This window comes from Coregonus clupeaformis, chromosome 14 (genome assembly GCF_020615455.1).
Source record: "Coregonus clupeaformis isolate EN_2021a chromosome 14, ASM2061545v1, whole genome shotgun sequence".
NCBI lineage: Eukaryota > Metazoa > Chordata > Actinopteri > Salmoniformes > Salmonidae > Coregonus > Coregonus clupeaformis.
Window position 1 is genome coordinate 2,706,194 of NC_059205.1, and position 17,538 is coordinate 2,723,731.

General features: G+C 41.8%; 2 protein-coding genes across 2 annotated transcripts; both read right to left on the reverse strand.

Annotated features, from left to right (window-relative positions):
• Positions 1–1,720: 1,720 nt before the first annotated feature.
• On the reverse strand, positions 1,721–12,269 carry LOC121580659 (COP9 signalosome complex subunit 9-like). The gene is made up of 3 exons (XM_041895637.2): positions 11,651–12,269; positions 7,399–7,468; positions 1,721–2,022 (listed from the first exon to the last, which is right to left on the reverse strand). Exons 1-3 carry the CDS (start codon positions 11,744–11,746, stop codon positions 1,985–1,987), a joined length of 204 nt encoding a protein of 67 aa, XP_041751571.1. The 5' UTR covers positions 11,747–12,269; the 3' UTR covers positions 1,721–1,984.
• Positions 12,270–12,339: 70 nt separating this feature from the next.
• apoda.1 (apolipoprotein Da, duplicate 1) lies at positions 12,340–17,538 on the reverse strand. The gene is made up of 5 exons (XM_041895636.1): positions 17,432–17,538; positions 15,897–16,039; positions 15,458–15,579; positions 14,837–14,922; positions 12,340–12,759 (listed from the first exon to the last, which is right to left on the reverse strand). Exons 1-5 carry the CDS (start codon positions 17,505–17,507, stop codon positions 12,524–12,526), a joined length of 663 nt encoding a protein of 220 aa, XP_041751570.1. The 5' UTR covers positions 17,508–17,538; the 3' UTR covers positions 12,340–12,523.

Here is a 17,538-nt window from a genome sequence, read left to right on the forward strand (position 1 = left end):
TCCAACAGTCTTGAAGGAGTTCCCACATATGCTGAGCACCATCTCAATTGGGTTGCGGTCGGGTGACTGTGGAGGCCAGGTCATCTGATGCAGCACTCCATCACCCTCCTTCTTGGTCAAATAGCCCTTACACAGCCTGGAGGTGTGTTTTGGGTCACTGTCCTGTTGAAAAACAAATGATAGTCCCACTAAGAGCAAACCAGATGGGATGGCGTATCGCTGCAGAATGCTGTGGTCACCATGTTGGTTAAGTGTGCCTTGATTTAAAAAAAAATCACAGACAGTGCCACCAGCAAAGCACCCCCACACCATCACACCTCCTCCTCCATGCTTCACGGTGGGAACAACACATGCGGAGATCATCCGTTCACTTACTCTGCGTCTCACAAAGACACGGTGGTTGGAACCAAAAATCTCAAATTTGGACTCATCAGACCAAAAGGACAGATTTCCACAGGTCTAATGTCCATTGCTCATGTTTCTTGGCCCAAGCAAGTCTCTTCTTCTTATTGGTGTCCTTTAGTAGTGGTTTCTTTGCAGCAATTTTACCATGAAGGCCTGATTCACACAGTCTCCTCTGAACAGCTGATGTTGAGATGTGTCTGTTACTTGAACTCTGAAGCATTTATTTGGGCTGCAATCTGAGGAGCAGTTAACTCTAATGAACATATCCTCTGCAGCAGAGGTAACTCTGGGTCTTCCTTTCCTGTGGCGGTCCTCATGAGAGCCAGTTTCATCATAGCGCTTGATGGTTTTTGCCACTGCACATGAAGAAACTTTCAAAGTTCTTGAGATTTTCTGGATTGACTTACCTCAATGCCTTAAAGTAATGATGGACTGTCGTTTCTCTTTGCTTATTTGAGCTGTTCTTGCCATAATATGGACTTGGTCTTTTACCAAATAGGGCTATCTTCTGTATACCACCCCATACCTTGACACAACACAACTGATTGGCTCAAACGCATTAAGAAGGAAAGAAATTCCACAAATGAACTTGTTAATTGAAATACATTCCAGGTTGAGAGAATGCCAAGAGTGTGCAAAGGTACACTTAACCAAGGCAAAGCGTGGCTACTTTGAAGAATCTCAAATATAAAATATAGTTTTATTTGTTTAACACTTTTTTGGTTACTACATGATTCCATATGTGTTATTTCATAGTTTGATGTATTCACTATTATTCTACAATGTAGAAAATAGTAAAAATAAAGAAAAACCCTGGAATGAGTAGGTGTGTCCAGACTTTTGACTGGTACTGTATATAGTCTTTGATTGCCGCTTTATAATGTACTGTGTCCTGCTCAAGTGTCTCAAGGTAACCAAATGCATGGACAAGCGATATATATATTTTCTCATCTTACTCCTTAACGTTTATGTAACCAATAGAGACCAAATAAAACAGGATATTAATCTAAAACTCTATATTCATCAAGCCTCACTGTGCCCATATATAAAACCCATGAATTATCATTATTATCAGGCTTTAATTTGTCATTACAACTAATGTAAGTGATTCTTGTGGAGCCCCATTCATCATCTGCCATCTGCAGTCCGACTGCATCGGAGGCTCTGGGATCATCCCATATATAATTATGCTCCAAATGCCTAACTAACAGGTGTTCTCAGACACACACAAACCTACAATCCAACTTGGAAGTCTGTTGAAGGTACATGAGTATGATAGCAACTCATAATTGGAACATCCCAACATATGGTGGAATGCCTGGGATTTGTTCGGAACCTTGCAACATCTGGTGGCAGCAGTGGCGATTTAGTAAGAATGTATTTTTAAACCTAGAACTAGCACGCATATTTGCCTGAATGTAAATGGTATGTCATTAGAGTTTAAATAGTTAGTTTGCCGTGTAGTCCTGAAAAAATGAAGAAGAAAAAAGATGTACATGATACGTATATTAGCTCATCCACTCGTTCATTCAATCAATTCCTTTTCAAAAGTAAAAAAAAAAAAGAAACTCAATCTTCCTCACCGGATATCATCGTCATCAAAAAGGTCTTCAAAATCTGTGAAGAAAAAAAGATGCATGAATTTAGAATAATCCGTTGTCGGTTGTTTTGACTCATATTATCAGTTTTAACACAAGCAGACAAGGACGGCCGTATCTCTCATAAACCCTGGTGTGAGAGTAGTGGGTCAGAGAGATGCACCCTGGTAGAAGTGAGGGCCATTCTGGGATGTCTGCATGCCCTTCCTGTGCGTCTGTGGGCGGTCTTTGAGGTCAGATGTTTGATCGTAGAGCTCTGTACAAACATACAGAGTATCAATCCATAAAACATTTTCTGCCGCTACAAGTGTCTCGAGAAGCCTTTTTTCGCCAATGCAAATCTCCTTGTATGCAAATACACTGAGTATACAAAATATTAAGAACACCTCTTTCCATGATATAGACTGACAATATCCCTATGATCCCTTATTGATGTCACTTGTTAAATCGTCTTCAAATCAGTGCAGATGAAGGGGGAGGAGACAGGTTAAAGAAGGATTTTTAAGTCTCGAGACATAGATTGTGTATATTCCCATTTGGAGCAAACAACAACAGGTTGTATCAACGTTGTTTCAACAGGGAACAACGCCGTTGAAACAATGTGGAAAATCAATTAGATTTGCACAAATTCATCAATGTACACACATTTTTGAGGGATTGTCTTTTTATTTTCACTCAAATTTCAAGTAAGAATTTCACTTGACTATTGTAGATCTCACTTTGAATAAAAGGTAGTTGACAATGGAATACAAATATATTAATTCAAACTAGATGATGAACTGACGTCTGTGCATGCAGTCATGTCTACAGTATGCAGACTGTATGGGCATACTGATGTCCCAACCTGTGATCTTCACAAGTCATTGTCTGTGGAAGGAAAAGGAAAAGACACAAACAGGAAAACAATACTTTAAGCCAAATGAAAGACTTTACCAAACCAACCACTTGTACATTACCTGCACTCTAAGACGGGCAGTTAAAATAGACACAATTATCTATCTGGTGTTACATGTTTATAGGGAGGAATGTTTCAGGGACATATCTTTATCAAGTATCTATCTGGTGTTACATGTTTATAGGGAGGAATGTTTCAGGGACATATCTTAATCAAGTATCTATCTGGTGTTACATGTTTATAGGGAGGAATGTTCCAGGGACATATCTTTATCAAGTATCTATCTGGTGTTACATGTTTATAGGGAGGCATGTTCCAGGGACATATCTTAATCAATTATCTATCTGGTGTTACATGTTTATAGGGAGGAATGTTCCAGGGACATATCTTAATCAAGTATCTATCTGGTGTTACATGTTTATAGGGAGGAATGTTTCAGGGACATATCTTAATCAATTATCTATCTGGTGTTACATGTTTATAGGGAGGAATGTTCCAGGGACATATCTTAATCAAGTATCTATCTGGTGTTACATGTTTATAGGGAGGAATGTTCCAGGGACATATCTTAATCAAGTATCTATCTGGTGTTACATGTTTATAGTGAGGAATGTTTCAGGGACATATCTTAATCAAGTATCTATCTGGTGTTACATGTTTATAGGGAGGAATGTTCCAGGGACATATCTTAATCAAGTATCTATCTGGTGTTACATGTTTATAGGGAGGAATGTTTCAGGGACATATCTTAATCAATTATCTATCTGGTGTTACATGTTTATAGGGAGGAATGTTCCAGGGACATATCTTAATCAAGTATCTATCTGGTGTTACATGTTTATAGGGAGGAATGTTCCAGGGACATATCTTAATCAAGTATCTATCTGGTGTTACATGTTTATAGGGAGGAATGTTTCAGGGACATATCTTAATCAATTATCTATCTGGTGTTACATGTTTATAGGGAGGAATGTTCCAGGGACATATCTTAATCAAGTATCTATTTGGTGTTACATGTTTATAGGGAGGCATGTTCCAGGGACATATCTTAATCAAGTATCTATTTGGTGTTACATGTTTATAGGGAGGCATGTTCCAGGGACATATCTTTTTCTTTTAGGAGCCACATTTCAAGACACTGTGGATCTCTCTTTGTGCATCTCCTTTGAACTCAATTGGGAAATGTGTAGCCACTTACTTAGTGTACCAGACCTGGGTTCAATTATCCTAGTATTTTAAATCTTTAAGAAACTTTGGCCATTTGATTGAGCCTGCCTGGTGTGCCAGATGGGTGGGGTTGCACTTGGTTCCATTGTGCCATGCAAGATCAAGCACAGATTAAGACTGTAGAGAAACTAAAAATACTATTTGAACCCAGGTCTGATATGCAGCCTACTGTGTACACAAATGTTGTGTTCTACAGTACTGTCTGTAAACAAATGTAAGAATGGTCTTCTAAATCAACCTCTAACCCAGTGATTCACAGAGCTCTCCTGGAGCACCCCCAGCCAGCTGATTCAAATGGTCAATTTATAATCCTGAGTGGCTGCATCGCACTGCTAGAGGCGTCACTACAGACCCGGGTTCGATCCCGGGCTGTATCACAACCGGCCGTGATCGGGAGTCCCATAGGGCGGCGCACAATTGGTCCATCATCGTCCGGGTTAGGAAAGGGTTTGGCCGGGGTAGGCCGTCATTGTAAATAAGAATTTGTTCTTAATTGACTTGCCTAGTTAAATAAAGGTTAAATAAAATAAAATAAAATAAAAATAAATCAGCTACTGCTAGTTATGGAATACATCAAAGATGTGGACTGGCTGGACGTACTCCAGGAAAGACTTTGATTAATCAAAATACAAAAAATCACAAATAATTTGTGAGCTACTTGATCGATCCAAACAATCCACTTCAGGTTTGGAGGAAGCCTCTTCAACTAGACACAGTCACATAGCTAGCTATTGCAACAAAGAGGAAATAAATACATACATTCTGTCTCCAAAAACAAACGTCTTGCATAACAACCCTGAATGTTCCAGAAGAGGAGCTCTAGGTAGGCTAAGTGAATCCGATTTTTGCCTGACTCCATTATTTATTTCATTCAGTTTTCGCTGTTTTGTTTTTCCAGGTTTCCGTATAAAAAAAAAAAATATTATCTGGTTTTCACTATCAAAATGAAAAACATTTTATAGAAAAACAAATGTGGATGTTCTAAGTCCACAATAATGCTTAAACCACATCAGGATACAATTTTTGGGGTCTGGAAAAAATGTGAGAAATTTGGATTTTTGGGGTGTAGTTACCCTTTAATTCAAGTGTGTACCTAACAAGAGGCTGTTGTTTAGCTGTGTTTTTGTAGCACACATTTAATGGTAGAGTTTGCAAAACAAATACCCACTGGATTGATGAAAATAATAATGATATCATTCTGCCAGGAAGGTACTGTAGTATTTAATTGAGAAGGTTTTTGTGAAAGCCTTTCCATCTACCAGGGCCCAGTCTTTCCAAAGTTATCTGGATTTCAGCTATCGGAATAGGATTAAATGCATTGAAATAGATTGAGAGTCCCCATTCAAGTCAATGATTTATCTTTTTTATTTATTATATTTCTATGCATTTAATCCTACCTGATAGGCGAAATCCAGATAGATAACTTTTGAAAACTGGGCCCTGAAGGCTGTTTTCAAAACATCATCGCTACGGCTACACAAAGTGGTAGACGCCCGCACCACACACACAGACTGGGGCATTATCGTTGCCTCTTCAGAGAGTAGCAGGAAATACGAAAATACTTTTGCATTCTGTTCATTATGACAAACTTGGCCAAATGTATTTATTTTCAATATATTTTAGTTGATTCCCTACCAATTTCAATACATTGTTGAATATTGTTGAATTCCGTTTTTAATGTCTGGATTCCGTGATTCTGTGCGCGTTCTCGGCATTGCAGATTTTAAAAGACATATAGTAAGTCTAATACTCTTTTACTCAAACCCTGTAGGAGGCTCTCGTAAGAATCTGACAGTTCTGTTCTAAAAGGCAAATGGCTCTTAGTGATCATTTCCTTCATCGTTAGTTCTAAAAGTCATGTTTGATGTTATTTTGCCTCAGGACAAGGATCACACTACATTATAAAACGAACTTTGTAAAAGAAAAACAGGAGTGCTGGTTTGAGGCCAGTAAAGACGCTTCCTGCTGCTCCAGAAGCCAACAGAGTTCTGAAGCAACAGAATGGAGGTGAGCAGCTGGAGAAAGGCATGCACTAATGGATTCAATCTGCCCTGACCACTTGGCTCATATGGAATACAGATCAGCTGCGCTGGTTAAAGGCAACAACCTCAACCCATTCAAAATTCCAATGCCCTACCAAGTCAATGTGCTTGAATTACAGTTTAATTGATGCTATGAGTGTTAACATGATAGGAGTCTCAGGATTGATATTGTAACAAACGATCTGTAGGTAAACTATGAAAGGATGAACCCTTATTGAAGCAGTGGTTAGCTAGTCTGCCTACAGGCTGGGAGACCCGGTTTCCAGACTCGCAAAGGGCCTTACACTGTTATGTTCCCAAACAGATCGCTACAATATCAAAACTATGCATATATTTGATACTGTTCAGTGATGTTTTAGTAATTTTAGCAGTTTGACTCTTAAATGTTTGAAAACCAAATAAAGTTATCATTGCTATTATATATTTGGAGTCAGTAACGTTGCAAAGTTAACCACACTACAACATTACAAAGTTTAATTGGACTATTCTGGTCAGCCATGTCTATCCACGGATGCAGAATTTGGCATGGTACGTCATAATGTCATTTCCTGCTTGTAGAGACATCATATTACCAGATTACAACCAGGTAAAAACATGTTTTTTTGAAGGACAACATCAAGATGTCTTGGAAATCTGGCCAGTTAGCCTTGATGCCTTTCTCGAACTTCATATTTTGTTTGTTATCTTGTCAGTTAAAAGACACCTTTTCCTGATCACTAAAAATACGTCTAGAAAACAAACTTTTTACTTTTATATAAATCAGTACACAACCTGACCACGACGTCACAACAGATGTCAGAATGACGTCATGGCAACCAGCTTTGTGTACTGGGTATGGGTGTACCTTTATGAATAATGAGTGTCTTCAAAAAGAGTTGTAGCCTATAGCAGGGTTTCCCAAACTCAGTCCTGGGCCCCACCCCCCTCTCCCTTGGGTGCACGGTTTGTTTTTTTGTACAAGCACTACACAGCTGTTTCATCTAAGCTTGATGATGAGTTGGTTATTTGAATCAGCTGTGTAGTGCCAGGGCAAAAAAACAAAGTTTGAGAAACCGAGTTTGAGAAACCCTGGTCTTTAGGATGCCAGGCGGACATGGCCCTGATCCAATACCTGACCACTAAAGCCCAAGAATGTAGCAGCACCTCGGTCTCTGACAGGATAGATAGTTCCATATTTACTATGGGAGATTTAGAGTTATCATTTCACCCTAACAGGCGTTCTTAATCTTACCATTGAAAATGTCTACATGAACTGCCTCATCATTGGCGGCCAGTTCCATCAGCAGTTCTGTGTCGAGCAGCTGGACAGATCAAGCAGGGAAGCAGTGGAATAAAGGGGTGATAACAGGAGTGCCTGTGAGCGTTCGCACTAAAAGAGGTAAACGACAATTTGAGAGGAGGCGTTCTTGTGAATGTTCAAAGATTGTAAGCAACAAGGGGTGGAGTTAGGGTAGATAGCCTGTCTATTCTGTTACACTTCAAGGACCGGGTACTGCCAAATAAAGTAACCATAGGATATATGAGTTATTATGTGAGGGCTTATGTGCCGAAGCCTTTAAGATGTTATAAATGCCAGAGGTTTGGGCATGTGGCAACAGTCTGTAAAGAGAAAAAGAGGTGTGCCAGGTGTGGAGGAGAGCATGAGTATGGGAAGTGTGGAGATGGTGTACAACCAAAGTGCTGCAACTGTGGGGTGCTCATAGTGGTAGCATATAGTGGGTGTGAGGTTATGAAGAAGGCAGTGGAGGTGCAACAAGTGAGAGTGGAGAGAAGGTTGCCATATGCTGAGGCAGTGAGGGTGGTCCAGGAGAGAAGGGTGTCATATGCTGAGGCAGTGAGGGTGGTCCAGGAGAGAAGGGTGTCATATGCTGAGGCAGTGAGGGTGGTCCAGGAGAGAAGGTTGCCATGTGCTGAGGCAGTGGGGGTGGTCCAGGTCCAGGGAGCTACAAGTTCAAGGGAGAGATGGGTAGGAGCATCTAGACCAGGGATTATGGGGCAGGTGGGCGGCGATATGGTATACATAGAAAAAAAAAAGGGTGCCACCTTCATAAAGCAAGAACTTCCTTACAGGTTGCTAGGCAAAGGTATTGAACAGGAGTACGTGGTAGTGGAGGTGTGGTTGAGAGGAGGGGTGATAGTGGGAGTGAACTACTATAATCCTTGTCAGATATTGGACCTGGAAGTGCTGGAGAGGGTGGAGGGCCAGGATAGAAATAAGGTCATGTGGTGTGGGGATATTAATTCCCACAACACGCTCTGGGGGGGAAACGGATGGATGGAAATGGCCATGTGATGGAAAATCTGATAGAAATGAAAGATCTAGTGTGTTTGAATGATGGCAGAGGGACCAGGATTGATGTAGCCACGGGGAAAGGGTCTGCCTTGGACCTCACTCCAGTATCTAGTGCGATGGCAGGAATCTGTCTGTGAGTGGGAGGTATGGGAGGAGTCGACAGTAGGGAGTGATCATTACCCCATTGTATGTACAGTAGGGAGTGATCATTACCCCCATTGTATGTACAGTAGGGAGTGATCATTACCCCATTGTATGTACAGTAGGAGTGATCATTACCCCATTGTATGTACAGTAGGGAGTGATCATTACCCCATTGTATGTACAGTAGGGAGTGATCATTACCCCATTGTATGTACAGTAGGGAGTGATCATTACCCCATTGTATGTACAGTAGGGAGTGATCATTACCCCATTGTATGCACAGTAGGCCGGAGGGAGGAGGAGGTGTTAGTGGATGGAGCAGGCAGGTGGGTGTTTGGAAGGGCATAGTGGGATCAGTTTCAGGAGCTGAGTGAGCAGGTGATGGTTCGGGTGGATATGAGAGGGGATGTGGATAGTATGAATAACTGGGTGAGAACAGCGTTAGTGGGGGCAGCTACTGAGGCTATACCTAAGAGTTCAGGGAGGAGGAGGAGGAAAGCAGTCCCATGGTGGACGGAGGAATGTGGGGGCAATGGTGAGGAGTAGGAAAAGGGCATTTAGAGTACTGAAAAGGACGCATAACTTCCAACATCTGATTCAGTATAAACAGGCCCAGGCCATGGTGAGGAGAACTATCCATCAGGCAAAGAGGTCATGTTGGCATCGGTTCTGTGACACCATTGGAAGGGCGACACCTGTGGGAGAAGTGTGGGGGATGATTAAGAGGATGAGTGGGATCAGAAAGAAGGGAGTGGGATTATCCAGTGTTGACGAGTGGGGAGGATGTGGCAGTAACAGATGAGGAGAAGGCAGAGATGATGGCCAAAGTATTTGTCCAAGTGCATAGCTCTGCAAATCTGTCAGAGCAGGGGCAGAGAGAGAATAAGAGAGGAGAATCCTGGAGTGCTGGATAGGAAGGAGGATGTAAATGATGCGTTGAATACACCATTTACCTTCACCTGCGAAAGATGAGGTGTGCTATGTTATGTTGGCCCATCTTAGTGATGAGGCACTGGATAAGGTTTTGTGTGGGGGGAGGGGAAACTACAAGGCAGCTGGATGGAGGCAGTAATGGTACCAATCCGGAAGCCAGGGAAGGACCCAACGAGGCCAACAAGCTATCGGCCAATAGCTTTAACATCACATGTATGTAAGATTATGGAACGTATGGTTTTTATGAGAGGAGACTGTCGTAGCTGTCTTTTTTGATGTGAAGGTATATGATGTGGAAGGAGGGGTTGTTAATCAAGTTTGATATTATGGGGGTAGGAGGAAGAACGTACAACTGGATAAAGGATTTCCTGTTTGGAAGGTCTATCCAGGTGAGGGTGGGGAAGTCTTTATCAGGCAGCTACCTGGTGGATAACGGTACACCGCAGGGGAGCGTGATTAGTCCTCTGTTGTTCTCAATCATGATCAATGATGTTTACTTTCAGTTATGGCCGGATATAGGGAGGTCGTAATTTGCAGATGATGGGGCCTTATGGAAGAGGGGAAGAAATATGCCATTCATAGTCAGGAAGGTACAGGAAGCAATTGATGAGGTAGAGTAGTGGACATTAATGTGGGGATTCAGGTTCTCTGTAGAGAAAACTCAGTGTTCTTTACCTGGAGGAAGGTGGGAGATGAGGTACGCTTGAGGTTATATGGGAGAAACTTGGAGAGGGTGGGGGCCTTCAGGTTCCTTGGGGTATACTTTGACACTAGACTGATGTAGTGAGGTGTTTCGGACATCCCCAGTGGCTGCATTACAGGTGGAGATGGGGGATATGCCATTGCAGATTAGGCGACAGCAGCTGGCATTGATTTATTGGGTCAACCTACAGGGACATGGGGTGTCTCATCCTGCGAAAGTGATTTTACAGGCATGCTGGGAACATGAGCGAAGACAGAACACGAGCTTTGGGTGGGTGGGTAATACCTAGGCAAAGGAGATGGGACTGTATGGAAGGGAGTTTAGTCCAACGGTAGCTATTCCTGTAAATCCACCATGGCCATACTGTTGGCCTTGCAGTGGGTGGAGGAAGTCAAGCCAGACAGAGTAGTTATTTGCTCTGATTAATGTGCAGTGTTGATGAGTCTCCAGTCCTATAGCTCACGTAGAAGACAAGACCTGTTTTATGAGGTGCTACAAACCCATGGCAGGATTAGACAGATGGGTATACAGATACGATTTACTTGGGTCCAAGCCCATGTGGGGGTGGAGTGGAACGAGGCAGTTGATGTACTGGCTAAACAAGCACTTAGTAGTGGGGATGTTGATATTGTAGTTTCAATGAGCAAGGCAGAAAGCCTGATATGGACAGTGATGGTGCAGAGATGGCTGGAGCAGTGGAATAGAGATACTAAAGGGCAGGCATTTATTTTAAGTACAGAGGAAAGTCGGGGAGGGGAGGACGGCAGGAAGGGACAGAAAGGAGGAGGCTATTTTTACAAGATTAAGGGTGGGACACAGCCAGTTGAATAAGACCTTAAATGTCATAGGAAAGCATCCAACAGCAACGTGTGATTATTGCCAGGAAACAGAGACTGTGGAGCATGTATTGCTACAGTGTGGTGGGCAGTATCAGAGGGAAAGAGAGAGGCTGAGATCTAGTATGAGGGTGAAGGTGATACAGGAAATTAGTTTAAAGAGTATATTTAGTAGAACGTCATTAGATATAGTCTACAATATTTTGTTATCTTTTTGAAGAACAACGGGGCTGGCAGGTAGGATTTAGTTTCTCCCTGTCTCTGGCCCACACTCCAGTACGGTAGGTGGCGATAATGCACCATAACGTTGGATGCCAACCGCCGATAAAGACGACAACGGTGCGCTAGCTATTTAGCTACCAGGCTGTGCTGGCTAAATTCAATAAAAGTGATTATTAATCGAATCTCCAGCTAACTTAAACGTCCTACAACCACCAAATAGAGCTTGGTTACTTCTCGTGTGAGTTCATTCAGAGTAAATGTAACTAGTTACAGTAGCTCGCTAATACGTAACGTTAACGTTAGCTATCATAGCAAGCTAACTAGCAATTCTGAAGCATAAATGTTTGCAAACCTCATCAAGATCCACGTATGGCCCAGCTCCTTCAGGGAACATCTCGTCGACTGCTGGCTTCATCACGGCTGAGTTTGATAGGCCTTTAATTGTCATAAATGAATTAAATAATTGAACGCTTGAATGTTTAGCAAATTAGCTGCTAGCTAGCTGCCGTCGCCGGGTTGATGCAGTGTCAAATAAAAATATATCCGATGGGGAGACAAGGAACGCGCATGCAAAATAATAAAGGGGCCGGAGACCTTACAGTGCATAGGAGCTATAGAACTGCCTTCTAAGGCACATTTACACTGACTTTGTATTTAGCTTAGTTTAAGACTATGTTGAATGAGACCATATGATGGATTAAAACAATGTTAATATGTTAGGAACATATTAAGACTCGTGCATTTATCAGGCGTTCTCTTTTTACAGGAGCCACAAGGTGGCAGTAGACATCTGTCCAAGATCAATCAAACTCACATGATATTGATTTCCTTATACTTTTATTGCCTCTAATGAGAATACTCATGTTTTCAGTTTGTGACAAACATTTAAAATTAGGTCACAACAATTAATTTCCAGTCATATGATTTAAAATAACGTAATGTAGCTGGAATATATATCTCATTTTTTTTGTTATGATAAAAAGAAAAAAAGCATTAAAAAACTCGGACAAAAATATTACTGTACATTATTTTCCTCTAACAATTCCTCTGAATAATGAATGGAATGTCACTGAAGTTTGCCGAGCTAACATGTTATTATACAGATGAGGGAAACTATATTACTTTTTTCCATCAACATCTCTTTTGCATACTATGTTGTTGCAAACCAAATGTCCCTGTGGGAAAATTCTATGAAGTTCTACTCTATCCAATTGTATTCAATCTCTCAGAGGGTCTTATCACAGCCCTGCTGCCTGCTGGCGACCATCCGGCTAACGTCAATGTTGCTGCTTGTGAAGATCTCCCTGGCTTTGTCGACGGTGGCGGCAGGGAGGGTGCGTGTGCGCCCCAGGATCCAGGCAAAGTCCATGTGGAACAGACGCAGGACATCGGTGCAGGAATAGACTAGAGCTGAGTTCTCATAGTCGGTGGAGATGACCCAGTAAGGCGAGTAGGGGAGGACTGTTAGAGAGACAGAGATGGGAAACAACCACAGGATCGACAGAGATGGGAAACAACCACAGGATCGACAGAGATGGGAAACAACCACAGGATCGACAGAGATGGGAAACAACCACAGGATCGACAGAGATGGGAAACAACCACAGGATCGACAGAGATGGGAAACAACCACAGGATCGACAGAGATGGGAAACAACCACAGGATCACATTATGCATAGTCACTTTAACTCTACCCACATGTACATATTACCTCAACTACCTCAACTAGCCGGTGCCCCCGCACATTGACTCTGCAACGGTACCCCCCTGTATATATAGCCTCCCTACTGTTACTTTATTTTACTTCTGCTCTTTTTTTTCTCAACACTTTTTTTGTTGTTGTTTTATTTTTACTTTTTTTGTTAAAAATAAATGCACTGTTGGTTAAGGGCTGTAAGTAAGCATTTCACTGTAATGTCTGCACCTGTTGTATTCGGCGCATGTGACCAATAAAATTTGATTTGATTTGATTTGATTACCTTTATTCCACAGATTATAACGTGATTACAGTCGTGATGACTCCTTCAAACTGCAGAAAATTGAATTACCTCTCTCAAATGATGTCAAGATCAACAAAGTGGGATGAGATGGCCTTTGGTTGTTATTTGATATTGTTCTGTTTATATGGGCTAACGGGTCCGACTCATGACATCTCCTGATTTTCAAAAACAACCCCTCTCATTAGAACTCTGTGGTGAGTGATCTCTACTGCTCAGTTTGTTCTTAAAGGCTGCCATCTTTTCTAGTTTTTGTTTATTATTCTGGTACGATGTTGACCAATGAATGTCATTTGTTAGCTGGGAAGTCCACACACATGTTCAGTAGGGCACACTAGCAAAAGATTTTGCAACCGAAAAGAAAACAAAATCTCATAGGACAAGTTCAGGTAGTAGCCACCTCCCTGTTTTATTCAATGATTTACATGTACACTAGATGACGGACAGGGGCTGCTTTTCTGAAGCAAACGCCCCTCCACCTTGGCACTCCCCCACCATTGTCAAAAATATTTAGGAAGCTATAGAAATGCATTTATTAATGTCTACATTTGTTTTAGTCACATTATTCTATTACAGACACCTTAACGCATATTTTTTAATTATATTATGTTTCCCTTGAGGACTGGAGCTGGGCAGTGACACTCCTGCCCTAGATGAGGTTATACTCCTACTCCTGAGTGGCGCAGTGGTCTAAGGCACTGCATCGCAGTGTGCCACTAGAGATCCTGGTTCGAATCCAGGCTCTGTCGCAGCCGGCCGTGACCGGGAGACTCATTGGCGGCGCACAATTGGCCCAGCGTCGTCCAGGGTAGGGGAGGGAATGGCCGGCAGGGATGTAGCTCAGTTGATAGAGCATGGCGTTTGCAACGCCAGGGTTGTGGGTTCGATTCCACGGGGGCCAGTATAAAAAATATGTATTCACTATCTGTAAGTCGCTCTGGATAAGAGCGTCTGCTAAATGACGTGAATGTAAATGTAATGAGGTGTAGGACAAGTGCAGGCAGTACATCCCTATTTAATATAGTTTCTCCCTGTTTAATGCAGTACCTCCCTATTTAATACAGTTTCTCCCTGTTTAATGCAGTACCTCCCTATTTAATACAGTTTCTCCCTGTTTAATGCAGCACCTCCCTATTTAATACAGTTTCTCCCTGTTTAATGCAGCACCTTCCTATTTAATGGAGTTTCTCCCTGTTTAATGCAGCACCTCCCTATTTAATACAGTTTCTCCCTGTTTATTGCAGTAACTTCCTATTTAATGGAGTTTCTCCCTGTTTAATGCAGTACCTTCCTATTTAATGGAGTTTCTCCCTGTTTAATGCAGTACCTCCCTATTTAATACAGTTTCTCCCTGTTTAATGCAGTACCTCCCTATTTAATGGAGTTTCTCCCTGTTTAATGCAGTACCTCCCTATTTAATACAGCTTCTCCCTGTTTAATGCAGCACCTCCCTATTTAATACAGTTTCTCCCTACTGAACACAACCCTGGTTGCCCTACTCTACTGTAGTTACGTCGTAACAGCTTATCATAATGCTCACCATAAGAGTAGCTGATGCCTAACTTGGCTGGGTTCTTCAAGTCCTCCGTGACTCCTGTCCCCTCGATAGTCCTTAGCTCTCCCTTTCTGTCAAAGGTCACCAAAAGGTCAAAAGCATTAGATTCATATCAAAGGATTTAAACAGAAAGAACTGTATGGCAACTGAAATGAGCTGATTTTCAACTGAAATAAACTGCATTACATTTTAGTCATTTAGCAGACGCTCTTATCCAGAGCAATTAGGGTTAAGTGCCTTGCTCAAGGGCACATCGACAGATTTTTCACCTAGTCGGCTCGGGGATTAGAACCAGTGACCTTTCGGTTACTGGCACAACGCTCTTAACCACTAAGCTACCTGCCGCCCAATGTATGGCCCACTACTATGAATTTTCAAACAACAACATTGTTCAGGATAAAAGTGTATGTAATCGAGGTGTATCTAGGGTTGAAAAATGCCAGTAACTTTCCCAATATTGCCTGTTTTTTCCAGAAATTCTGGTGGAAGGTTTTCCAGAATTAGGAGGAAATAAGAAGGAAATCCGGAATCTTCCAGGATTTTTGGAAAACTGGGAAATGTAAATTACCGGAATTTTGCAATCCTAGGTGTACGTAATCTACTCACAACATTTCAGAGCTGACCACTCTAATGGTCTGATCAGCCTTCATGGAGAAGTTGGTCTCGATGCACCTCCCCTTCTCAAACTGGGCAGGCAGTTTGGCGATTTCAAACCATCTACCCATGAACTAGAACCACAGGTAAATAAACACATACACACTAAAACATTCTCAATCTCCCATCTTAACATGTTGTTGTGCTTGTTTGTTTTGCTTTTACACGCTTTGGGATTTTCTTCTGTAATGAAAAGTGCTAGACAAGTTAGAAAATTAAGAGACCATGACTAGTGTAGTGTTTAGTGTTCATCTGGTATGACAGGTAGATTTAGTATGTGACATTCACTGTGATATGTTCATGATGATAATAATCATTTATATGATTGGCTGGCCATCCATGATTGGCAGGTACATTATCTGTGCCGATTGGTCAGGCAGGGGGTTGGTACCTTTTTTATGCTGAAGGCGGGCTGGACGGCTGGTTCCGGACAAGGCCCCCAGTGGGGTACCTGGGTACTGACGAGGGGGAGGAGGAGGAGGAGAGGCAAGATGAGGGCAAACAATGGCGTCATGGTTACAGGGCAGCCGTCACCTGGAAATAATGACAATCAATCAACAGAGAAAACAAAGCTTACAAAAAAATCTAAAAAATCTGAGGGACAACAGATTTTACTCCGCCCAAAATCTGTTCACGAAAATAATGCTAATTGCAAATTTGCTATATGAGGCTTATTTGATCGAATATAAGTTTGGTAATGGTTGCGTTGTTACAAATCACAGGCAGCCGGTGGCACCTTAAATTACAATGAGCCGTTCTCTCCTCAGCAGTCTCCTGTGGTACAAATGCACTGATATAAGTGGACGCACTTGGCTTTTTGGCAACTATGGATTGTGCCTGTTTTCATAGAGATATTTTTAGCATGGAAATTTAAGTTGAGGGCTTCCACTCCATTTTAAAGTAGTCAACTGGGTGGATATTCCTATGAGTTTGGAGCAATCAGTCAAAGAAGAAGAAGAAAATGGACTACTTTAAAATGGAGATCGCTTCAATGGCGCTGCCCATGCTGTCACAGATCTATAACGACACAGGTACAAAGATGAATCCTCTATCTACAGTATCTCTAGGGCCTGTTGTTCACACGTGTATCTGCCCTCTCATTGGCTAGAATGGTCCCACCTGATCTCGCCTCCTCCCGCCTGCCTTCCATCTTTGAGGACATGTATTTCCATTGTTAGGGCGGTCACTTGACTATCTTGTCAATATAATAGACCATCTTTGGGGAGGTTGTTAGTCCAGGAATAGGTATAATTGGGGTCTGGGAAACTGGCCTTAGTTGTTGTAGGCTTTGTGATCCATTTTACAAATAGAAAGATGGTAAAAGAGAGCAAACCACAGGAAATTCGATCTCGACAGCTTTTTTTCATAGTCGATTAAAATGGTAAATGGAGAAATGGAGGACAGATGACTCATAGGCCATCATTTCATAATTTAATGCAAAATATAAACATATAATATCTCTATCTGTCATAAACGCAAAACATACAGTATCTCTGATATCTGTCTTAAAATGGCCGGCAAATGTCACTCACACTTTCCCCTAATTAGTCACATTTTCAAGACAGAAAAAAAAGATTATCAACAACAACAACAAAAAGAAAATCAATATAAATGTGTTTCAGCATCAACCATGTAACACACATCAATCATTGGGTTATTTTAAGTTCTATGCTATTTGTAAATATACAGCTATATAGAGATCATATTTGTTTCATTTCCCAGTCCCTGGTGTTAGTCTCTTCGTCTCACATGACAAAGATATTCAGCGAACTCTACCTTATTTTGCTTGCTATCGCACAAACCAAATTCTACCGTTCATTTGAACTCCCCAAACAAGTTTTCTCATTTGGACATTGATAGCGTTCATTCATTCGAAACATTTATCTTTATATGAAATCCCATACAACAGCGAAAAGCACATCTTACCTCTGTCTCTCTGGTCAGGATATCTGGTCAACTCAGGATGTGTATTTATAAGATAACCTTCTCTCTCCTGGGTCATGCCACACTGAAGTCTCTGTCATGAATGAACG

What these genes read in the sequence shown, in the direction of transcription:
- LOC121580659 (XM_041895637.2), bottom strand. Translation starts at nt 11,746, where the DNA reads ATGACAATTAAAGGCCTATCAAACTCAGCCGTGATGAAGCCAGCAGTC. An exon ending in CATACGTGGATCTTGATGAG is followed by an intron (nt 7,469 to 11,650) that starts GTTTGCAAACAT and finishes TGATCTGTCCAG; the next exon opens with CTGCTCGACACAGAACTGCT. An exon ending in TCATGTAGACATTTTCAATG is followed by an intron (nt 2,023 to 7,398) that starts GTAAGATTAAGA and finishes TTTTCTTCACAG; the next exon opens with ATTTTGAAGACCTTTTTGAT.
- apoda.1 (XM_041895636.1), bottom strand. Translation starts at nt 17,507, where the DNA reads ATGACCCAGGAGAGAGAAGGTTATCTTATAAATACACATCCTGAGTTG. An exon ending in TCCTGACCAGAGAGACAGAG is followed by an intron (nt 16,040 to 17,431) that starts GTAAGATGTGCT and finishes CATTATTTCCAG; the next exon opens with GTGACGGCTGCCCTGTAACC. An exon ending in CCGCCTTCAGCATAAAAAAG is followed by an intron (nt 15,580 to 15,896) that starts GTACCAACCCCC and finishes CTGTGGTTCTAG; the next exon opens with TTCATGGGTAGATGGTTTGA.